Source organism: Dipodomys merriami, unplaced genomic scaffold (assembly GCF_024711535.1).
Source record: "Dipodomys merriami isolate MVZ:Mamm:240054 unplaced genomic scaffold, mDipMer1.0.p SCAF_2, whole genome shotgun sequence".
Lineage (NCBI taxonomy): Eukaryota > Metazoa > Chordata > Mammalia > Rodentia > Heteromyidae > Dipodomys > Dipodomys merriami.
Window position 1 is genome coordinate 18,626,109 of NW_027203381.1, and position 23,169 is coordinate 18,649,277.

Here is a 23,169-nt window from a genome sequence, read left to right on the forward strand (position 1 = left end):
TTCTATGACAGTGACTTTCACTGTGCAGGATAAGCTTTTTTTTTATTTGTATTTTTTTTGGGGGGGGGGGAGGGTCGGTCGTGGGGCTTGAACTCTGGGCTTGGGCACTGTCCCTGTGCTCTTCAGCTCAAGGCCAGCGCTCTACCTCTTGAGCCACAGCTCCACTTCCGGTTTTCTAGTGGTTTAAGGGAGATAAGAGTCTCATGGATTTTCCTGCCCGGGCTGGCTTTGAACTGCAATCCTCAGATCTCAGCCTTCTGAGTAGCTAGGATTACAGGCGTGAGCTACCGGCACCCGGCTTGGATAAGCTTTTTAGCTTAATGCAATGTAATTTGTCAATTTACTTTTCTATTTGTTGAGCCCCTAGAATTCTATTTAGGAGGTTAATTCCTATGCCAATTAGTTCTAGCGTTACCCCTGTTCTTTCTTGTAGTATAGTTTTAAGGTTTCAGATCTTTGATTCACTTAGAATTGATATTGGCACAGGGTGAGAGACAGGACCCAATTTTCATCTCATGTGAAGGCCCATTTATTAAAGAAGCTATCCTTTCTCCAACATGTATTTTGGGCTCTTGGTCAAGTATCAGTTGATGCTAGGGGCATGGGATTATTTATGGGTAATTACTTATGGGTACTTATGAATCTCATTTTAAAAGAACCTTTTTTTTGTTGTTGTTGTTTTCTTAAGTTTTTAATCTCCTTTGGTGAATTGAATCCTGGAATGTTTTCCAGGACTTAAATAGAAAGACTTTAAAGTTTCTTCAAAATCTCTAATTAAGAGACTTTTTAACTCTATCTTATCTTAGACATTATTTGCTTTTTAAGACTTTTTCAGTTTTATAGGTTAAGACATTTTCTTTTTTTGTTTGTTTGTTTGTTTGTTTTGGGGGGTCTGGTCGTGGGGCCTGAACTCTGGGCCTGGGTGCTGTCCCTCAGCTCTTCAGCTCAAGGCTAGCGCTCTAACACTTGAGCCACAGCGCCACTTCCAGCTTTTTTCTTTTTGCTTATGTGGTGCTGAGGAATCGAACCCAGGGCCCTCAGGCGTGCAAGGCAAGCATTCTACCACTGAGCCACCTTCCCAGCCCTGGTTAAGACATTTTCAATAGCATCAGATTTCATTATTCATATCTGTCCTTACCCTCTAGATTGTAAGCTCTACAATAGTAAGGTTCTGTGTTTTTCTGTTTCGTCCTCCTCTCTTTAGTGCATAGTTATATGCAGTAGTTAGAAGATAGTACTTAGTTGATTAGGTGGGGATTAGTGGGTAAATGAATGAATGGATTTTGAGTTCAACATACTTTAAAATCACCTCTTGTATATATTATGTGTATATATTATATATATTATGTGTATATATATATACATATTATATATATATACATATATATATATATATATATATATATATATATATATATATTGCCAGTCATGGGGCTTGAACTCAGAACCTGGGCACTGTTCCCTGAGCTTCTTTTGCTCAAGGCTAGTGCTCTACCACTTGAGCCACAGAGCCACTTCCAGCTTTTTCTGTTTATGTGGTGCTGAGGAATTGAACCTGGGGCTTCAAGCTAGGCAAGTACTCTACCACTGAGCCACATTCCCAGCCTTATATATTTTTTGGCATAGTATTTTTTACATGGGTCTCAAGACTGCCACTTAGTCACTGTTTTGTTCTCTATCCTGTCAGATTGAATTTGCATTTTCCTCTTTCAAGCTTACATATTTTTTAATTTTTCTTCTCAGTATTTTACTTTTTACTCTAACTTCAAAAGCAGAGAGCAGTTTAACTTTTTTTTAGTTCTATGTTGTTTATGGAATTAAGGCTTAGACATATCAACTATTCACTTTCTAAAGTTGCTGATGGTTAACTTTTTTTTAGTTCTATGTTGTTTATGGAATTAAGGCTTAGACATATCAACTATTCACTTTCTAAAGTTGCTGATGGCTGAGCTGGACCTGGCCCTCTGAGTTTTCTGACTACTCATTTAGTATTTCCTCTGCCTTAGCATTTTCCACATTGTAGTATTTCCTGTGTCTTTGAAATGTGTTTATAATACTGTTAAAATGTCTTTGGTCAGCTTGTTCTACCAGGGATTTTATATGATTCACTAGTGGCACTATCATATTTAACCCTGTAGATATATCTTTTATTTACTTTTTGTGTATCCATTGTGGGGCTTGAACTCAAGGCCTGAGCCCTGTCCCTGAGCTTTTTTTGCTCAAGGCTGGCACTCTACCACTTGAGCCACAGCTCCAGTTTTGGCTTTTTTTGGTGACTAATTGGAGTTAAGAGTCTCACAGACTTTCCTGCCCAGGCTGGCTTTGAACCACAATCCTTAGATCTCATCCCCCTGAGTAGCAAGGATTCCATGTGTGAAATACCAGTGCCTAGCCTATATATCTTTTTATTCCATTTTACGTACTCTTAAAAGAAAAGAACTATTTTAGATTCACAGTAAAACTGGGCAGAAAATAAGAAGTTACTGTAAACTATCCTGTTTCAGTATCTATGACTTTATAGCTCATTTCTTTTTAACAGTGAATAATATTCTGTTGTCCAGATGTATAAATTTATCCATTTGCCTACTAAAGAATATGGTGCTTATTTTGAAGTTTTTGCAATTATGAATTATACAGTTTTTTTGTGTGGATGTATTTTTAGCTCCATTGGTGTAAATTCTAAGGAGTGCAGTTGTGCTGGATTACATGGTAAGAGTGTGTTCAGTTTTGTAAGAAACCGCTAAATCTTTTTCCAAAGTGACTATTTTACAATTCCCTCCAACAGTGAGTAAGAGTTCCGCTGCTTCCCATCCTCCCTAGCTTGTGATGTTATCAGTGTTCTGGTCTAATGGGACTATAGTGTTGTCTCATTATTGTTTTAATTTACATTCCCTAATGACCTATAATGTGAAGCACCTGTATCATATGCCTATTTGCCATCTGTATATCTTCTTTGGTGAAGAAGACATGTCTTCTTTGGTAAATAGACATTCAGATCTTTTGCTCATTTTCTTACTTGGGTTATTTTCTTTTTAATATTCTCTATTAACAGTTATTTTTCCTTGGGTACCATAGTGAGGTTACATAGCTTTGAGGACATAAAGAATGATTTATTTTTTCAAAGGAAAACTCTTTCTGTTTCTCTCCTTTTACCTTTGTCTTTCAGTTATACCTGCCGCCACTTGCGGAGATATGTATATGTGTTGGACAAACTGTATTTTCCCCACTCTCACTGTTCTACGCTTCAGCATTGCTTCTCGGCCCTCAGTGACAATGGAGAGGAACTCTTGTCTTTAACTTGCTCTCACATTCTCAGATCCTATGCTTCCAGGTTATTAACCTCTGCTGTCGATTTACTGCATGTTGCATGTTGTATGTGATTGATAATCGCATGCTTTAATAGGACACATGCCAATTAAATGATAGAAGTGAAAATATGTATTTGAAATATGAATTCTTTGGTGGCTGGAATTTGTTCCCTTAAAAAATGTCTTCCTAAGAATCATGTTTCATAGAGGAGAGAAAATTTTTCATCCACACAGTTGTCACATATGTTCCCTTTAAAAATCTTTTTGACTTATAGTAGTATTTATAGTTCCATGATTTGTATACAAGACAGACTCTGCAGTTACTTTCAATTAAAAATTATTTTTTTTCCATACTGGTATTGAAGTTAGGAACTTCCCCTCCTCCTAGGATGGATTCAAACCATAATTCCCCAATCTCTATCTTCCAAGTAGCTAGGCTTACAGACTACAGATGTATTCTGAATTCTCTTTTTCATTGTACAAGAACTTAAGAGCTTACTGTAGGAATCCTGTTCTAGTAGTGGCATAATGTGTTGAGCAAAGTTGGCTTAATGGATTGGTATAAATTATTGTATTTGGGGTTTATATTTCTTACTCATTGTATTTACATATAGAGAAGTTATAAAATCAACAAGTTGTAGTGTATCATTGGTGAGTTGATTAAACATAATGGTGGGAATCATAAGAGAAAAGCTATCAATCTCAAATAACAGGGAAAATCAACATTTTTTATTTATTAGGTAGCATAAACTGGAAGAATGGGACAATATGACATTTTTGCTTTGTGCTTTGTGATTGACACTTTAAATACACATTTCCTATAAGTCAGAAATGACTTATACCAATGTTATAGCTAGATGATGATTCAAAGCAATATCTTCGCTGCCAAATAATTTAGAGGAAGAAAGAAAAAAAAATGACTCCATGACAACATTAAGCAGAAAGTGGCAAGCATTTAGAATTAGAATAGATCTTTGCTGCTGAAAAAACACACTAAAGCTTTGGACTACACATTATATCTAAGTGAAAACACTTTGATTATTGGGAAAGGAAGACTTAGTGACAGATCAGCTGATAGAAACATTGGAAACACAGGTTTTTACAGATTCTTGATAATGTTGGTCAATAGTGTATAGACACTTTGGAAAAATCAGAAAGTAAAAGACAGAACTATGTTGCTGACAGAGGGTGGGAGGATTGTGGTTTGAGACCAGCCTAAGCAAAAAATTAGTGAAACATCCCCCATCTCAACCAATAACTGGGCATAGTGGCTCATCTGTCACCCCAGCTACATGGGAAGCATAAAACAAGAAGGTTGTAGTCTAGTTTAGCCCCGGGGGAAAAAACTATAAGACCTCATTCAGACAAAAAATAAAACTACCTCATGAAGGTCTGGGCCATGGTTCAAGTGGTAGAGTACTTGTCTAGAAAGTATGAGGCCCTGAGTACAAACCCTCTTTTAAATATATAGATAGACAAATTTATCAAACTAAAGCTAGTGGTTTTCCACTAACTTATATAAAGAAAGTGAATACTTGTTAAGTGAGTGATACTTTTAGAATTGAAAATAGAGCTTGTCTGATTACAAGAAATAGGAGAGCTACTATCGATTGTTGAACCTCTTAAATTGTCAGAATACTTGACCTTACTCTTATTTACTCATTTCTCTGTCCGGGCTCTCCACAAAACTGATAGTAGGAATGTATGTTTGTATGTACATAGATAGATACATATATATGTAGATATGCACAAATATATATATATATAGAGAGAGAGAAAATAGATAATAGGGAACTAGCTCTAGTGATTGTAGGAACTAGCAAGTCTGAAATCAGTAATGCAGATTGACCAGCTAGAAATTCAGGTAGACACCGATCTTGAATGAGAAATTCAGATTTTGTAGTATTAAGCAGAATTCCTTCTTCCTTGGGAAACTCAAATGTTTGCAAGGCTTTCAATTGACACAGATGAGTGCTAGTCACATCCTTACGTCATAGAGGATAATCTGCTTTCCTTGAAATCTGCTTTCCAGATGACAATAAATGTTAATCACATCTGCATGTGCATTTATAAATATATCTAGACTGGTGTTGACCAGACAACACCATAGCTTAGCCAAGTTGAACATGAAATTAATCATCACCCTACACTTCTGTGTGTGTGTGTGTGTGTGTGTGTGTGTCTGTCTGTCTGTCTGTCTGTCCTATCAAACTCTAAGCCTCCTGGGAGTGAACACACTATCTCATTCACTGTTATATATTTTACAGCTTCCCATAAACAGAATATTGTTAACCCTCATTAATACTGCTGGCAGCAGTGTCTGCTGTTTGCCATTTGTGACAGAGGCCACTGTCTACTTTCCTCTAGAATAGCAGCCTTCACCTGGCATGAGCCGAGAAGAGAAAGAAATAACATGATCATCTGGGAAGATAAAAGGAAATGAAATAGAAAGGATATTGAAGACAAAGTAGGAAGGAACAGGAGCTAAAGATGAGAAGGGAAAGAAGGTGGAAACCCTGTGTGGCAGAAGCAGGTTTTTATTCTTTGGCCACTTTCACCTTCTTGCTGCAGATAAATCCATGCTCAGTTTCCAGGAGAGAAAAGGAAATCTGTCCACTTTCCATTTAGCACCCTTCCTGGCCCTCTTTGATTCCTTTCATCCCTTACCCAGTTTAGTTCCTTTCTCTTCCTCAGTGCTCATAGCTAAGGTTTAAGATATTAAACTTCCCAAGGTTATCATTAGAACCAAGGTTATCACAGAATCTTTCCAAAGACTAATTACCTTAATGATGCATCTGTATTAAAATGCCAGGCCCTGGTAGGCCCATGACAGCCTGGTTAAGGAAATATTGTCATGGTTGAAAAAGTTTATAGTATTCATGCATGCGTTTTGACTCTTCTCTGATTATCTTCCATCTTAATTCATTTCAGGGCTTACCAGATATGTTGCCTCTGGGCCTCTAAGTCTGGGAAGCCCTTCCAGTGTTAATACAGTGTGATGGGTAAGGATATGGGCTCTGGAGTTAAGGCCTTGCTTCTCCCCACTGGCTATCAGCCCAACCCCACTGCCTGTAATCTGGATGAGGCACAGGATATTGTTCCATTCAGACAGGCCTCAAAGTGTGGGCATGTTGTGGGCAAAAGGAGGTTCTGGTCACCATCCTGGGCAGTGACTAATAGCTTGCATGCACAGTGACCCAGCCGTTGAGAAATCTTTCAGCAGAGCTACATTTTAGAGGATAGATGGAGCCAAAGTCTAAGTGGAACAATCACAGATTCACTTCACAAAAACACATGATTTTTGTTCATGCAGAATGCTTAAGATGTAATTTAATTTAATTCCTAGAGAGAAATACAAGCTAGGAATTTTACCTTATTCTAACGCAAACCACTGCTCTAGGTAGAAAACGCAGTCATTCTGCTACTGACTTCTTCCCACTATGAGTTCTCTTTCCATCAGTCCTGATAGCAAGCTTGCCGGGCTCCTACTTCAGGAAGCAGTAGAGTTTCTGCTACTTCATTTTTAGAAAGATCATCAGATGTTAATTCTTCCTGTCAGTAATTGCCAAATACTGGTTCTAGCTTTGTCCTTGAGAGAACACACAAATGTATAAACTTCATTGCTTATAAGATTGTTTCATATTTGGAAAACTTTATCTGTTATTACCCTCCTCAGTTTTTTTTTTTTTTCTTCAGCTTAAATACTGCTTGCTTAACTTGAACTGTTCCTTAAAATAGATTATTTTGTTGTCTTCTTTTTGTCCAGATAATTTCTCTCACTTTTTGCCCAGGCTAATGAAAACCAAAACCCTCCTAAAGCTGAGATTACAGGTCTGAACCACCATACCTTGCTTGTTTGTTAAGGTGGGTTTTGGCTAGCTTTTGGCCCAAGCAGACCTGGAAGTATACCCTCCATCTCTGCCTCCTGAGTAATTGAGAATACAGGCATGAGCCACCTCCCTAGTCCCTCAGTCTCTTTACTATCTTCCTGGATGGTCTCTACTTTATATCATAAAATTTGATAGCCAAAATTGAATTTAGAATTTTAGTTGTACTTTATCGTTTAAAAACCAATAAATTGTACTTCTCTAAAGTGTCCTAAGACTGGCTTTTGAAAACAGACTTGACGAAACTCCAGCGGCACAATGTTAACGTGTGGTACTTACAGGAAAACAGCTTGTTTTGGCTCATAGATTCTCAGATCTTTTTCACACCGTTTCCCTAAACTTGTAGATTTAATTACTTGAATGTAATTGTTGAGCTTCACATTTCTTCTTACTCTTTTTCTGTTGAATATGACTATACAAAGCTATAAGTCTTTCAAGCTCCTTCTTTCAACCCTCCTTTTATCTCTCAAGCTACTAACCATAGATTTGATTTATATAAAAATTTCTGTAAGAGATCTAGGATTTTGAGCAAGTATTGGAGTATTTTAATTCATTGCCGATAACTACCTAGAGCCAAATTCTTGGCCTTTTTTAAAAAATGTTTTTATTGTAAATTGGCTTATATTTTTATGTCTAGTTTTAAGTTACACTTTCTTAACTTGTAGGTTAGAGTGGTAAATAACTTTTATGTGAAATGTGTGAACTAAAGAAATACCTGTTTTCCTTTTATTTTTAATAGATTATAGAATATTTAATTTGTATTTACTGATGATGTCAAAGACACAGTTGCTTAATATCATTTTAATTGGGCCTGAAGCAAGGAAAAATCAAGAAAGTTTAGTGTTGAGACAATTTCTGTTGTAGTGACACAGTTTATTTTGACTTATTATTAATTCAGGGTTTCAGTTTGTTGCTGTCTAATAACAGAATGCTGAGAAGACACCAAAATGTTTAAAAATTACTTTCTATAGCATACAGATTTGCAGATAGTATGTTTTCATAAAATTATTCATGTTAACACTGAAATCTTTGACTCTGGTTAATACTTTGCCTTGATTAGAGGACCAGACTTTTTTGCAGGGGTGAGGTACCAGGGGTTATAGAACTCCTCTAGAATATATTAAAAAACTATTAAGTCTATTAAGTCTTTGTTCAAAAGAAAATTTTTGCTTTAAAGTTTTCATGGACCTGATTTAGTTATAAAATTAAGCACAGCTGTTGTAAAAGAGAAGCTACTTGGTAACAGTGGATTAAACAGGAATATGGCACTTTGTTTCTCAAGTAGAAGTGAACTCTGCAGTATTGGCGGAGTTCTCTCTTGTTACCTACCTTCCACAGTATCTTAACTGCATCCAAAAAGTTTGGACTGTCCAGACAAATGTCCAGACAGTAGGAGGGTGGAAGGGACTAGGGTTGGATGTAAATTTCCATTCTAAGGATATCATACCTTCCTTGGACCAAAAGTTCATCAGAGGATTATCTAACCTTCATGGACAACTGGAAATTGAAGCTTTAGCAGTGCTCCAAAAATTCTGTTACTGGGTAGGAAAAGGATACAATTATACGACTACTAATCATACTAATTGCCATGCTAATTGGGAGTTCCTGCCCAGGGTAGTAAAATGAACTAATGTTTACTGAGGGATCAAATGAGGACAGGAAGATAAGTCAGAATCATTGCTTTGTACTATTAGTTAAATCTGAAAATAGTGATGTGCAAAAAGATCTTTTCTGATGAGAATCTGAAATGACCTCAAACAAGTAGAATTTAACTAGGAACTAAGGATAATGTCGGATTAGTAGAACAAGTACAGAAAACTGAAATGCAGGTCACATGGGGAAGGACACATAATAATAGCAGTAATAGGGCAATTTGTCAAGAGCAGATTTACATATGGAATTATTCAGTATTACAATGGGTTATGTTGTCTAGGGACAAACAGGTGAGAGCCCTAAATGCCAGACCAGGACATTTTGTATGTATATTTGTATTTTGTTTTACTTAAGAGTTTCTATAGGCAGTTGAGTTTTACTTAGTGTTTTTGTTGTTGTTTTGTTTTTTTGCCTGTCCTTGAGCTTTACTCAGGGCCTGAACACTGTCACTGAGACTTTTTGTTCAAGGCTAGTTCTCTATCACTTGAGCCACAACTCCACTTCCAGCTATTTTTGGTGCTTAATTGGAGATAAGAGTCTCACAAACTTTCCTGTCTGGGCTGGCTTTGAACCATGTATGATCCTCAGATCTCAGCCTCCTGATAACTTAAGGTTATAGGTATGAGCCACCAGCACCTGTCTCTCTACTTAGTGTTTTTGAGCGTAAGTGTGATGTGGTCAAAATTTTTTTCTTTTCCTTTTCTTTTTTTCTTTTCTTTTCTTTTTCTTTCTTTCTTTTCTTTTCTTTTTTTTTTTTTTTGTCAGTCATGGTAGCTGAACTCTGCACCTGGGCGCTGTCCCTCAGCTCTTCAGCTCAAGACTAGCACTCTGCCACTTGAGCCACAGCTCCACTTCTGACCTTTTCTGCTTATGTGGTGCTGAGGAATCAAACCCAGGGCCTCATGTATGCAAGACAAGCAACTCTATCACTGAGCCACCTTCCCAGCCCCCCCAAAAATATTTCTTTTTATGATTTTACACACTTAATAGAATATGAAGTTAAATAACCTGAGTTTAAGTCATGGGCCATCACAGAGACTAATTGTGACAGTGGAAATGAGAAAGAATTAATCAATGGAAGTAAATTTTGAAAAGCGTAATTTGGAACCAGGCCTCCCAACTGTTTGGGAGGCAGAGATTAGGAGGATCACAATTCAAGACCAGCCCTGCAAAATGTTAATAAGACTTCATCTCAGCTATAAGCTAGGCATGGTGATGCATGCCCAACAAAAAAGGGCTGTGAGTTAGCTCAGATGGTAGGTATGCGTGCTTAGCAAGCTCGGGCCCCTGAATTCGAATCCCCTATATTGAAGGAAAGAAAGGGGAGCTGTTAGACAAACACTGGTGGCTCATACCTATAATCCTAGCTACTCAGGAGGTTGAGATCTGAGGATTGCAGCTCAAAGCTAAATGTAGAGCTGTGGCTCAAGTAGTAGAGCACTATCCTTGAGCAAAAAAGCTCGGAGACAGTGTCCAGGCCCTGAGTTTAAGCCCCAGAACCAGCAGGAAATGTTAGGTAGCTAGGAATAGAAAATAGTGAACCTAACATGTAACAGACAACATGTGATCCATTATGGTGCTTGTTGATTGCATAGTGCCTTGGGCGTCTGCTCAAAATGTTGCTTCTTCTTCCCATAATGTCCCCAAATCCTACCTCAGTAGTGAGGTAATGCCTGTGCGTGATGAGACATGACTAATCAAATACACTTCCATACTTAAGCATGATTAGGCATGGCCAAAGACTCACTTTTATCCTCGTACCCAGTGCCAGAGACCAATGAGGGATCCAAGTCAACATGTGGACCCTCACTGACAAATCATGTTGCAGGGTAGGAGAGAAATTAATAAAGTACAAAGTCTACTTCCCTGGAATATCCAATGGATTTCTAGCTCTGGGACCCTTCTCTACAGAGTCTATACTTTGACTTTTTGATAAATTTGTTGCTTTACTATACTTCACTACCCCTCTGACTCTTCATTTTTTAAAATCTAGCAGAAGGATGAACCATATCCCTAGATAGCATTAGTACCATCAAAATAATTTTTGAAAATTCTCCAAAATTGGAGAATCAAAACAAAAGAACATAATCAATTAAATATACAGTATAAAATATTGTGATGGCTTATTTGAAAATTTGTGTACATGTAGGGTTTTCTTTTCTGTGCTGTTTTTTTTTGCCATTCTTTTTAATTGAATGAGTTTATAATTCTAAGTATAATATTATATAGTTTCTATATCTAAACTCTAGCACTTTCAAATTATATTACTAAATAGTAATATTTTGCCTGTTTGGGTATCATGTGTGTTATGATTTTAAAAATTACATCACATCTAGTGCCATTTCATTGCTTTCAAAGGACTGCAGCTTCATTCTAAATCTAAGACTATGTTCTAATGAGTTTCCTTAAAAGGATTTTTTTTTAATTGCTGGAACAAGTCTATAATGTATAAATATTTGAAGTAGTAATAATTTTTCATGTATATGATACTGTCTTAATAATTCTGTTGTGGTTGTGTGCATTATTGATTTCTGTGCCACTTCTGTGGCATGAAATGAAATGTATTAGCCCACTTAAGCCATTATGGTTTCCTTTTGAATTACATATTCACTACTCGATCCTGTCATCAAGTTTCTTCTATGTTTAATGTGGTGTTCAGTCTTAGAGATTTACTGCTTTGTGCTCTGTACAGTATAAATCAAATTAGGGCAATTAAATCCAGATTAGGAAAGTTGGTATGAAAATACAATAAGCAGCAAAATTTTTAGAAATTACTCTTCCAACGTAAGGTTCTGGTTTAGCTTTTCTTTCTTCTCAAGAGTTTCAGAGTACTTTGTTGTCTGGAGGAAAAAGAGGGTACATCTTGAAAAATCTAGATGCTAGCTGTACTACAGTTGAGGTACATGGCCTTCACCCCACCCCCTCTGAGCTTTTCTGACAGGACACAGTCTTCCTACCCTCATTCTTTTGTCATTTCTTTTTTTTCTTTCTTTCTTTTTTTGTCAGTCATAGGACTTGTACTCAGGGACTGGGCACTGTCCCTGAGCTCTTTCACTCAAAGCTAGTGCGCTACCACTTTGAGCCACAGCTCCACTTCCAATTTTCTGGTGGTTAACTGGAGATAAGAGTCTCATAGCCTTTCCTGTCCTAGCTGGCTTTGAATCATGATCCTCAGATCTCAGACTCCTGAGTAGCTAGTACTATAGGTGTGAGCCACCAGCACCTGGCTGCCATTTCATATTAGGCTTTTTGGTTTTAAAAGAACTTCTGTGGCTTTTCCTATGGTTTGGTTTGTACCCCCACCCTCATTACTAAAAATTCTGTTCTTCTCCTTGCCCCTTTTCTGTACCTCCCTTTCCCCATTCCCATTTTGAGTTCTTGTTAGATTCAACCTCTAGATCCAAAGGAAATAAAGTCAGATTGAATTTGTAGTTAAAATATAATTTTTAAAAAGACATATTCATTAAATAAATTTGTATTCCCTGATAAAGATATCATTAGCTTTTTGACATGGAAACAAAATAAGAAACTACAGCATTTTAGAAAAGAACAACAGAATATTTCCATTTGATTTTTTTTTTAAAGAAAGTAGTAGGGTTTTTTTTTTTTTTTTTTTTTTTTTTGCCTTACTAAATGCTCTTAGCTCCAGATCTCTGGTAAAGAAGGCACTCAAGTCTCAGCTGATGTTCCTGTGGATGTGTAAGTATGGCCAGATTTCCTGAACACACTTAAGTGATAAATTAAAATTTCTCATACAATTTGGACTATGGAGGATTTGGAGTGGATACAAAATTGCCCACATAGGATGCTCTTCCCCTGGGGCTGCCACTTGCAGGGAATTTTATATACATATTCAGGCATGCAGACTTGCACAACTGCTTATTATAGAAATATTCTTGGTTACTAAATGTCTAACAGACTTAAACATATGAGTTTCCCTTATATGGAAGAAAAGTAATTCCACCTACTCTCCATGCCTTGGCATGTCGTGATGCCAGCCCTTAACATTGATTTGACTTCCAGAATTTAAATAGACAGTGATGTAAATCACCTACTGACACTAAGTAACTAAATCATCACACTAGTGATGAAGAAGGTAAATCCTTTTCAATTTGGCCACAGAATAGAAATGGCATTTATTCCAATCTGATCCCTGTAAATCATATTGACAACAAAATGATTTATTACTATGTTACAAAAGATGAGGAAGCAGAGTACAGAGAAGTTAAAAGGTTTGGCAGAGATCACACAATAAGCTAGAAGTAGAATCCAGGTTTCTTTGAGTCCTTTCTCTGGTCGAACTTTCATCTTCTAGAGTGTCATAACATTGTAAAGAAGATAAATGTACTAAATGAATTCTAGCAGATGGAAATGAGAGAGTTTTTTTGTTGCTGTTTTTATTTTCTTTTTGTCTGTATTGGTACTTACTAGATACTATGTTGAAAATGAACTATACATAGGGTTGGGAAGGTGACTCAGTGGTGGAGTGCTTGCCTTGCATGCCTGAGGCCTTGGGTTCAATTCCTCAGTACCACATAAGCAGAAAAAGCCAGAAGTGGCACTATGGCTCAAGTGGTAGAACACTAGCCTTGAGCTGAAGAGCTGAGGGACAGCGCCCAAGCCCAGAATTTAAACCCCATGACTGACAAAAAAGAAAAAAGAAACAAAATGAACTATACAAAAAAATAAAATAAAAAAGAAAGAAAATGAACTATATAGATTGTAGGTGAGGATGGGAGGGAAAAACTGGGAGAGAGGGAGGAAAATGGTGACATTGTCCAAAAGAAATGTACTGTTTACCTGTAAAAGTGTAACTGTAGCCCCTTTGTATATCACCTTTTTTATAACAATAAAAATGTACAGAAATAAAAATTTTAAAAAGATCAATGTATTTTACTGCACATATACATAGCATATTTTCAGTAGCTTTTTCTATTAAAAATCATGTTTTGAGATTTATAAATTTTAGTTTTCTTATGTTTTAAAATCTCTATCTTACAGATTTGAGCAGAAGTGGGAATTAATTTGATGTACATTCTTATATTGATCTTAAACTAGAAATAGACATATTTGAGGAGATCTTACAGTAGTTCTGCAAACTAGTCTATATGAGCCCATTTATTAAAAATTAAAAATCAACTTTAGATGTCTTGTATAGATTTTTTTAAAGGCCACATCTTGGAATGTACATATTACATATTTCCTTTGCCAACTAGTAGTTATAATAACTAATATTTATTGAATTCTTTTTCTGTAATAGGCACTGTCTCAATTATTAATTATTTTTGTTTTAATTTTTCAAGTAACCCTTTAAGATACTGTACTACTATTTTCATTTTGTGGACAAGGAAAATACTGTACATAGTGATTAAATAACTTGTGAGAAAGTAGAAAAGTCAGTTCTGAAATTCAAATATTCTATCTCTAAAAGCTATGCTTTTTTTTTTTTTTTTTTTTTGCCGGTTGTGGGGCCTGAACTCCAGGCCTGGGTGCTGTCCCTGAGCTCTTTAGCTCAAGGCTAGCACTGTACCACTTGAGCCATAGTGCCACTTCCAGCTTTTTCTGCTTATGTGGTGCTGAGGAATTGAACTCAGGGCCTCATGCATGCGAGGCAAGCGCTCTACCACTGAGCCACCTTCCCAGCCCTAAGCTATGTTTTTAACATTCTACTGCCATCTAAGCCTTTTATGAAAGTATGATTTTTACCAAGTAACTTTGTTCTTGGAATCATTTTTAGTCATCCTTAAGTCTACTAAAAATCTTATTTGTTTTGCTAAAGTACATTCTAGTAAAAACTATATTGTATCTGTTCTTTTTTTGAGACAGGATCTCACAATGTATCCCAGGTTGACCTTAAACTGTGTCCTTTTGTCTTTATATTCTCTCTAAACCCTTGAACAAGTTCTGTTTTTCTACCTCCCTGTAATTTCACTTAAGATAGTTTATAAAACTGGCAAAAAAATGTAAGTATATACTGTAGAAATGGAAAGTCTGTGCTGTGTTTCTTGGTTAAAATTCTTCGCATGCCGCTCATTTGGTTTCTTCTCTCCAAACAGACCATCTTCTATTTTCTAAAGTTGCCCTCCTTATGAAATTTCTTATTGTTGTATTCCAAATGTGGAAGTTTGGACTTAATTTTTGATAGACATTTGTTTTTGTTTGTGTTTTTTTCTTCTTCTTCTTTTCAAAGTAATAGTGAAGTCAATAGAGAATTCATTCCCTTCCTCTGTCTTCTTTCTAGTGTCTTTGTTTTTCTGGTCTTGTGCTGTGGATAGAACCAAGAGCCTCACACATGCTAGAGCAAGTGCTTTTCTACAACCAAATGATATTCTCAACTCTCTCAAATGTTTGTCTGTTTTTTTATTGAGTCCAATTGCTCTTTTTCTCAAATGTTTTTTTAGGTAGGTCACACAGCTCTTGTAGTTTGATTTTCAAGGTAATCCAGAGGATGTTAAGTTTTACATTTTTACTTACCACTGTGAAGAGAGAAAAAACTAATAGAAAACAGGGTGTGAGGTAGGATATAGAGAGAGTGAAAAGGAAGGAGGAAGAGGAAGAAGAGAGATTAGCAACAGAATGTAGCTGGATTGGTGACTAATAGTCTTACAGCTTTCTTGTCCTACTCTGTTTAATGACTAACAATTGTATCATTCCTTTAACTTCAAATAAACAAATAACAGAAGCTTTTGATTGTTGGGATATATAGTTGCTATCTATCCATATATTTACAAGTGATAATATAGCCTTGAAAATGTTGAGGTTCATTCTTCATGTTGATACTTTTAATTTACTTTCCTATGTGCATTTGTTTTTGTAGCACATACTGTAATAGGAATTTCAAATCCCCATTCTTTTCTACAGTAGAAGTCTCAAGAAATTCACTACACGATCTACATCCTAGTGTGCAGAGGTTATGACATTAGAAATTGGGGCAAAGATAATAATTTTTGTTAAAGAAAGTCCACTAAACCTCTCAATTCCATCCTAAACTTCTCAAATGAGTTTCTTTTTCCTTTTTTTTTTTTTTTTTTTTGTCGGTCGTGGGGCTTGAACTCTGGGCCTGGGCTCTGTCCCTCAGCTCTTCAGCTCATGGCTAGCACTCTACCACTTGAGCCATAGCTCCACTTCCAGTTTTCTGGTGGTTTATTGGAGATAAGAGTCTCACAGACTTTGCTGCCCAGGCTGGCTTTGAACCACCATCCTCAGATCTCAGACTCCTAAGTAGCTAGGATTACAGGTGTGAGCCACCAGCGCCCGGCTCAAATCACTTTTTAAGATAGTAATAGAAATACGTGGTAAAAGGTTAATAAAAATTAGTGAATAAAAAGCTACCGAAAATTTTACCTCTAAATGTTGAGTAAGAAAAGTATGTCTGGGGAGTTCTTCTCATAGTTTAGTTAATTGCATAAAGGACTCTGAATTCCTCTTAGGATCCTTAAATGGTCAAGTCAGAAAGCACCATTGTGAATTAAATTCTCATCAGTATGTAACAGTGGGCAATCATCTGTTTTGTGATTGTTTTATGCTTGTTGTTTTCCTATCTTATATAGCACTATATTGCTGCAGCAGGCAAGTTGTAGAAACAATGTGTTATGATTGTCTCATTTAAAAAAGGGGAAAGAATTTCCATTTTCATTGGCTTTTAAATATTCCTCTTAAAGAGTCACTGTCATTTAATTTCTGTAGCAGTAAATGTAAGCATCCATGCTACTAAATTCTGTATAACACTTAGTGTGATTATTGCAAGAGTCTGTGGTATTTCCTGTTACCAAGGTTGTTTAAAGAAGTTTTATTTCACCCCCACTGTCTAGACCCTCCCTTCCTCTTGTGAATATAATCCTGAGAATAACAACCTCTTTGTATACCAAATCTGTATACATTAAGAATTTGTGGTTCCATTGAAAGATGAGCAACTTGAGCTTAAATCGTGGTACGTTTTACAAAGTTGTAAATGCGATTCACTTAGTCCTGTGACTTTTGTGTTCTTTGGACCTCTTGTCTTGCTTTTTTTGCCCACATGCTTGTTAATCAGCAATTTGTTTCACAAATAGTAAATATAGATTGCATGTGTTGCAAGATATGGTCAAAAATATTTTATCTAATACTTCCCTAGTGCTTTGTATACCATTTAGAAGTTTGACCAGAAGTATATTAGTAGTGTTCTTTTGTCCTGAAAAAACATAAGCAGTTGATTCCACATTCTTGTGGAGAATTTCTCACTTATTAACAGCTAGATCCTGAAAGCTTATTCACTTGTTCAGTTGTCTGTCTGTATGCCATATAATACTCACTGATAAATATATGTTAACACACCTGGTAGGGCACTAGTGGCTCACTCTTAGCTACTTAGGAGGCTGAGATCTGAGCATCACAGTTCAAAACCAGCCTGGTCAGGGAAAGCCTTGAGACTCCATATACAATTAACCAGGAAGAAAGCTGGATAAGAGGTGTGGCTCAAGTGGTAGAAAACCAGCCATACAGGCCCTGAAGTCAAGCCCCAGGTAAAGCGTGCATGTGCATGTGCGTGTGCACGCGCACACGCACACACACACACACACAATGCCATACTTGGCTTTGAGACACACACACACACACACACACACACACACACACACACACACACACACACACACACACACACACACACACACACACACACACACACACACACACACACACACACACACACACACACACACGATGCCATACTTGGCTTTGGCAGACTAAAACAAAATGGAGTGGATCCTGAATGTTGTGAGTGAATATGGTGAACCTTCTCTACCTTTCAGACATATGTTCTTTAAATAAGAACAAGTCAGTGTGGCTTTCATTTGCATTACCTTTTATAGTCAAAATAGTAGTTGTTTTTCTGTTCTATAGTAAGAAATGTTTCCAACATAAACAGCACAATGAACTCTTAAAATGATTGCTTATACTTATTTCAGCTTGATGCATTTGCATTCTGAGATTTAAATTTGTTGACCTATGTTTTAAATCACTGTCTTTAATGTACCAGGGAATGTAAATACTTACTTGAGTAGGGCTCTTCAAAAATGAAGAAGGATCAATATTCTTCTGAGTTAGACAGTAAAGGGCCCTAATCATGTTGAACATATAGAGGTTTGATACATCTCTCCATAACCAAAACTATATACTTTCCCAGTACACTTGTTGCTTTTTAACATAATGATACTATATTTGTTACCATGTTTTTGTTCCTAATTTGATTCTGTAGGTGGTATTCTCTGGTTTTGTACATTAAGAAAAGCTAAGGTTTCCCTCGTATGTAATCAAAAATTATTTCTTCTAATAGCCTGTATTCATGTAAGTACAATAGTTATTTCCCAGCCTGTCTTTGTTACACAAATATTTGGAAAGTATTTAATTTACCTGTTTTACATACATTTCCCATTAAAACATTTTTTGAACTTGTCCTGTTTCATCTCAGTTTTAGTTCTCCTCCCTCCTCCCTTCTTCCCTCCCTCCCTCCCTCCTTTCTTTTTTCTCTCTCCTTCCTTCCTTCCTTCCTTCCTTCCTTCCTTCCTTCCTTCCTTCCTTCCTTCCTTCCTTCCTTCCTTCCTTCCTTCCTGTCTTTCTTTCTTCCTTCCTTTCTTTCTTCCTTCCTTCCTTTCTTTCTTTCTCTCTTTCTCTCTCTTTCTCTTTCTTTCTTTCCTTCCTTCCCTTCCCCCCCCTCCCTCCCTCCCTCCTTTCCTTCTCCCCCCTCTTTCTTTCTTTCTTTTTCTATCATAGGGCTTGAACTCAGGACCCGGGATCTTTTGCTCAAGGGTAGCACTCTACCACTTTGATCCACAGTTCCACTTATGGTTTTTTAAGAGTTAATTGGAAAGAAGAGTCTCACAGGGACTTTTCTGTCCTGGCTGCCTTCAGACTACAACCCTCAGATCTCAGCCTCCTGAGTAGATAGGATTACAGGAAAGAGCCACTAGTGCCTGGCTTACTTCATGGTTTCAAATTAAGCATAATGTTCCAAAATTATAGTGTTACCTAGAACTAGTTATCTTTCTTGTCTAATGTACATTTACACTGAAAAACATAACTTGCTAACAGAATTTCTAATGCATTTGTTATTATACTAATTCAATGAATGTGCAGTCTTTGGCCCAAAAGAGATGGTTTTCCATATATCATTTTTTCTAACTTTTCTCATACTCATATTACTATCTTTATTGTTGATATAAACAAAAAACACAAAGCTAATGTTCAGAATTGGACAAATTGTAAGCCATAGGACCAGGGCAAGGCCAACACTACTTCACCTTGTTATTCCATGAGATTGAAAGTGACGTATTTTTAAATTGTGTACTACCAGTGAATGTAATCATGCTTTGTTAATCAAGTATCCAAATCTTAGGATTTCCTCTGAAAAAGTTAGTCGGACTTAGGATTTTTAACCAGATTTATGGCTGATACATTCCCTTTAGTGAATAAGTATAGATATATCTAAAAGTTTTAGTTTTAAACCATATGTTTCATATTCATCTTTATGTAAGTGAATATGGTGAACCACACAGTAGTGAAATAAAAGTAATACTCCAATAATTAGACTAAAGGATTCAGTTCATAAATAGGACAGGTGGGTGTATGGGTGATCTCAGGTAGGCTTCACTGATGAAAGTGACTTTGAGAACAGTGATTGGAGGACAGACATTTACTGGATTAGTGGGTTTGTTCCAAGTGTAGGGGTGGCATGAAAGAAGATATAGGCCAGAGTGGGTGAGAGAGACAAAGGATTTCATTTAAGAGAAAACAATAAGGAATAGGACAAGGGTGTAGGAGGAGATGAGATCAGATATAAGAAATGGAAAAGTTGTGGAATCTTTTTTTTTTTTGGTTGGTTGTGGGGCCTGAACTCTGGCCTGGGTGCTGTCCCTCAGCTCTTCAGCTCAAGGCCAGTACTCTACCACTTGAGCCACAGCGCCACTTCCAGCTTTTTTTGCTTATGTGGTGCTGAGGAATTGAACCTAGGGGCTCATGCATATGAGGCAAGCACTCTACCACTGAGCCACCTTCCCAGCCCCAGTTGTGGATGAAGACAAGAAAAAGAGTTGTGCTTTAAATCTGGAAAGTCAATACTCTGATTTAAAAGATGATGAACTTATACCCCCAAAAGAAATTCCTGTTCTTCCTCTTCCTCCTCCCTCTTCTTCCTCCTCCCTCTTCTTCCTCCTCCTCTTCTCCTCTCCCCTTCCTTGCTCCCTCCCTCCCTACCTTTCTCCCTCCCTCCCTCCCTTCCTTCCCCTTTCTTCTCCTTCTCCTTCGCCTTCTCCTCCTCCTTCTCCTCCTCCTTCTCCTTCGCCTTCTCTTCCTTCTTCTTCTTCCTTCTCCTCTTCCTTTCTTTTTTTTTTGGGTCCGGTCTGGAGCCTGAACTCTGGGCTTGGGCGCTATCCCTCAGCTCTTCAGCTCAAGGCTCGCGCTCTACCACTTGAGCCACAGCACCACTTCCAGCTTTTTTCTTTTTGCTTATGTGGTGCTGAGGAATCGAACCCAGGGCCTCAGGCATGCAAGGCAAGCGCTCTACCACTGAGCCACCTTCCCAGCCCTCCTCTTCCTTCCTTCCTTCCTTCCTTCCTTCCTTCCTTCCTTCCTTCCTTCCTTCCTTCCTTCCTTTCTTTCTTGCTTGCTTGCTTGCTTGCTTTCTCTCCCTTCCTTCCTTCCTTCCTTCCTTCCTTCCTTCCTTCCTTCCTTCCTTCCTTCCTTCCTTCCTTCCTTCCTTCCTTCCTCCCTCCCTCCCTCCCTCCCTCCCCCTTTCCCCCTCCCTCCCCCTTTCCCCCTTCCTCTCTCTTTCTTTCTTTCTCTCTCTCTCTCTTTCTCTCTTCCTTCCTTCCTTCCTTCCTTCCTTCCTTCCTTCCTTCCTTCCTTCCTTCCTTCCTTCCTTCCTTCCTTCCTTCCTTCCTTCCTTCCTTCCTTCCTTTCTTTCTTTCTTTCTTTCTTTCTTTCTTTCTTTCTTTCTTTCTTTCTTTCTTTCTTTCTTTCTTTCTTTCTTTCTTCTTTTGTGCCAGTCCTGAGGCTTAAATTCAGATTGCTGTCCTTGAACATTTATGCTAGAGGCTAGCACTTTACTACTAGAGCCACAGCTCTAGTGACTTTATTGATGGTAATGGGAGATAAGAGTATCAAGGACTGTATCTTTCCTACCTGGGCTGTCTTTGAACTCCAGTCCTCATATTTCAGCTTCCTAAGTAGTTAGAGTTACAGAGGTGGGTAGATCAAAGAATGAAGTGATTATTAAATGGGTGATTGTAGAAATTTATCATCCCAGCCAAGTCGCTTTTTAAAAATGTTTTTGCTAATACCAAAGTTTGAACTCAGCCTTAAGCTTCTTTGACTTGCTTGTTCAACTAGTGCTCTACAACTTAAGCTGCACCTGAATTTTACTTTTTGCTGGTGATTTTGGAAATGGATTCTTGTGGGCTTTTCTATCTTGGCTGACTTTGAATGTTAAGCCTCCCTTCTCAGCTTCCTATGTAGCTAGGATTATGGATGTGAGCCACTGACACCAAGCCCAGCCAGATCGTTAGGAAAGTGAATGATGGACATTATGTAGTAGTTAAATGTCCTAGGCAAATTGGCATATTTGATTATCCTATTACTACTAAATGGTGACTGGATCTTCATTAAAGGATCATAAAGATAAGAAAGATGAAAATCTTGACTATCAAAAGTGATACATTAAGCCACGCACCGGTGGCTCACATCTGTAACTCAGAAGGCTGAGATCTGAGGATCACAGTTCAAAGCCAGCCTGGGCAGGAAAGTTCCTGAGACTCTTATCTCCAATAAATCACTAGAAAACTGGAAGTAGTGCTGTGGCTCAAGTGGTAGAGAGCTCACCTTGAGCTGAAGAGCTGAGGGATGGCGCTCAAGCCCAGAGTTCAAGCCCCATGACTGACAAAAAAAAAAAAAGTGATACATTATAATGTCCCTTTAAAAACAAAACTCACAAGAGGTGAGGATGTAGGTCAGTGGTAAACACTTGTCTGGTATGTAGGACACCCCCAGGTTAAGTCCCCAATACTGCAAAAACAAACAAATATGGTACCAAGCTGTTGAGTCAGGCTGCATAGGCTTTATCAGTTCTAAGTCTGCCATGGACCAGAGGATAATTTTTAGTAAGTGAGATGGTGATAGGCAGACCATCTCTCTGTGTTGAGGTCAAAATACTTTATAAAATGTCTGCCAGATACTAAGCACTCAAATGTCACTGATTAGTTTTCCCACTAAACTAAAATGATTAATAGTTATACATTGGTGACTGTATAATTAACATCATAGATTCTTATCTAGACAATTTGTCACTTTTCAGAAGTAGACAGGTTCTACAGCTGGGTAATAAATTCATGAATATAATATTTTCCATGCTAGTATATTTTTCATTTCTAGTATATCTTCAAGATGTTGTTAGCAATGTCCCCCCCCCCCCCCGATCTAAATCCTGTCCAGGAGTAGACATACTCTATTGTTGTAGTTAGTACATGCTAGCTGAATACAGTAACCAGTTAATTCTCTGTTGTAAGCAAGAAAGGCAAAAGTTTTCTTATGGATCAGGTGATTCTTGGCAAATAAAAGAAAATGATGTGTCTTAGATCTTTTGAACTTTAAAAAACACCACAGATTAATGAAGTCAACAGAAATTGAACTTGAACATGCCCTTCTTTTGGCCACTGGCATTTCTTCTTTCTTTTCCTAAAATGATCTTTCCTAGGTATCTGCACAGTGCACACCTTTGCCTTCTTCAGACCTTTGCTTAAATGTCACCTCCTGGATAGAGCCTTTCCTTACTACTATATCCATAACCAGAGCCTCTTTGTTTACTTCCCATACCCTCTAAGCTTTATTTTTGTGATTTCCTAGATGATGGTTATTTTGGATGTACTGTAATGGTTCCAGCATAACTCTGAGATAGACATTATTGGAGTAAATAAATACTGGCCCATGATAGAATAAAGACTTGTACTTCTCTATTATATCAGTAACCAGCCATTTGTCAATTGAGCTCTCTTGTAGAATTAATTTGCTTGTGAAGGGGTTATGGAATGTTTAATGGTCTTGGTTTGGAGCAAGTTGTGGCAAAGGATGAAGTGACAGTTTCCAGTAGAGCCCTCTAGAGAACAAGCACCTTTACTTGCCCTGGCCAAAAGAACATTCTTCCCTCTACAGATGAATCTGATCTTGGGGATCCCAAGAGCCCTAACTTGCCTTTTAGTGGGAGGAGAGCAGGTGCCTGCCTCATCTTGACCATATGCTTTATGTATTAGTCATCTCTGACTGAAATAACAAAATATTGTAGACTGAGTACCTTA

At 37.6% G+C, this 23,169-nt stretch overlaps 1 protein-coding gene across 4 annotated transcripts in view; it reads left to right on the forward strand.

The window, feature by feature from the left end:
* The window catches only part of Dym (dymeclin), a 320,347-nt gene that overhangs the window by 167,106 nt on the left and 130,072 nt on the right, over positions 1-23,169 (forward strand). For 3 of the 4 annotated variants that reach the window (XM_070029178.1, XM_070029180.1, XM_070029179.1), the window contains exon 14: positions 3,167-3,331. The exons of the other annotated variant lie outside the window; for it this stretch is intronic. In XM_070029178.1, coding sequence (XP_069885279.1) covers positions 3,167-3,331 — 165 coding nt within the window. The remainder of the gene's footprint in view (positions 1-3,166; positions 3,332-23,169) is intronic. 4 annotated transcript variants of the gene reach the window in all.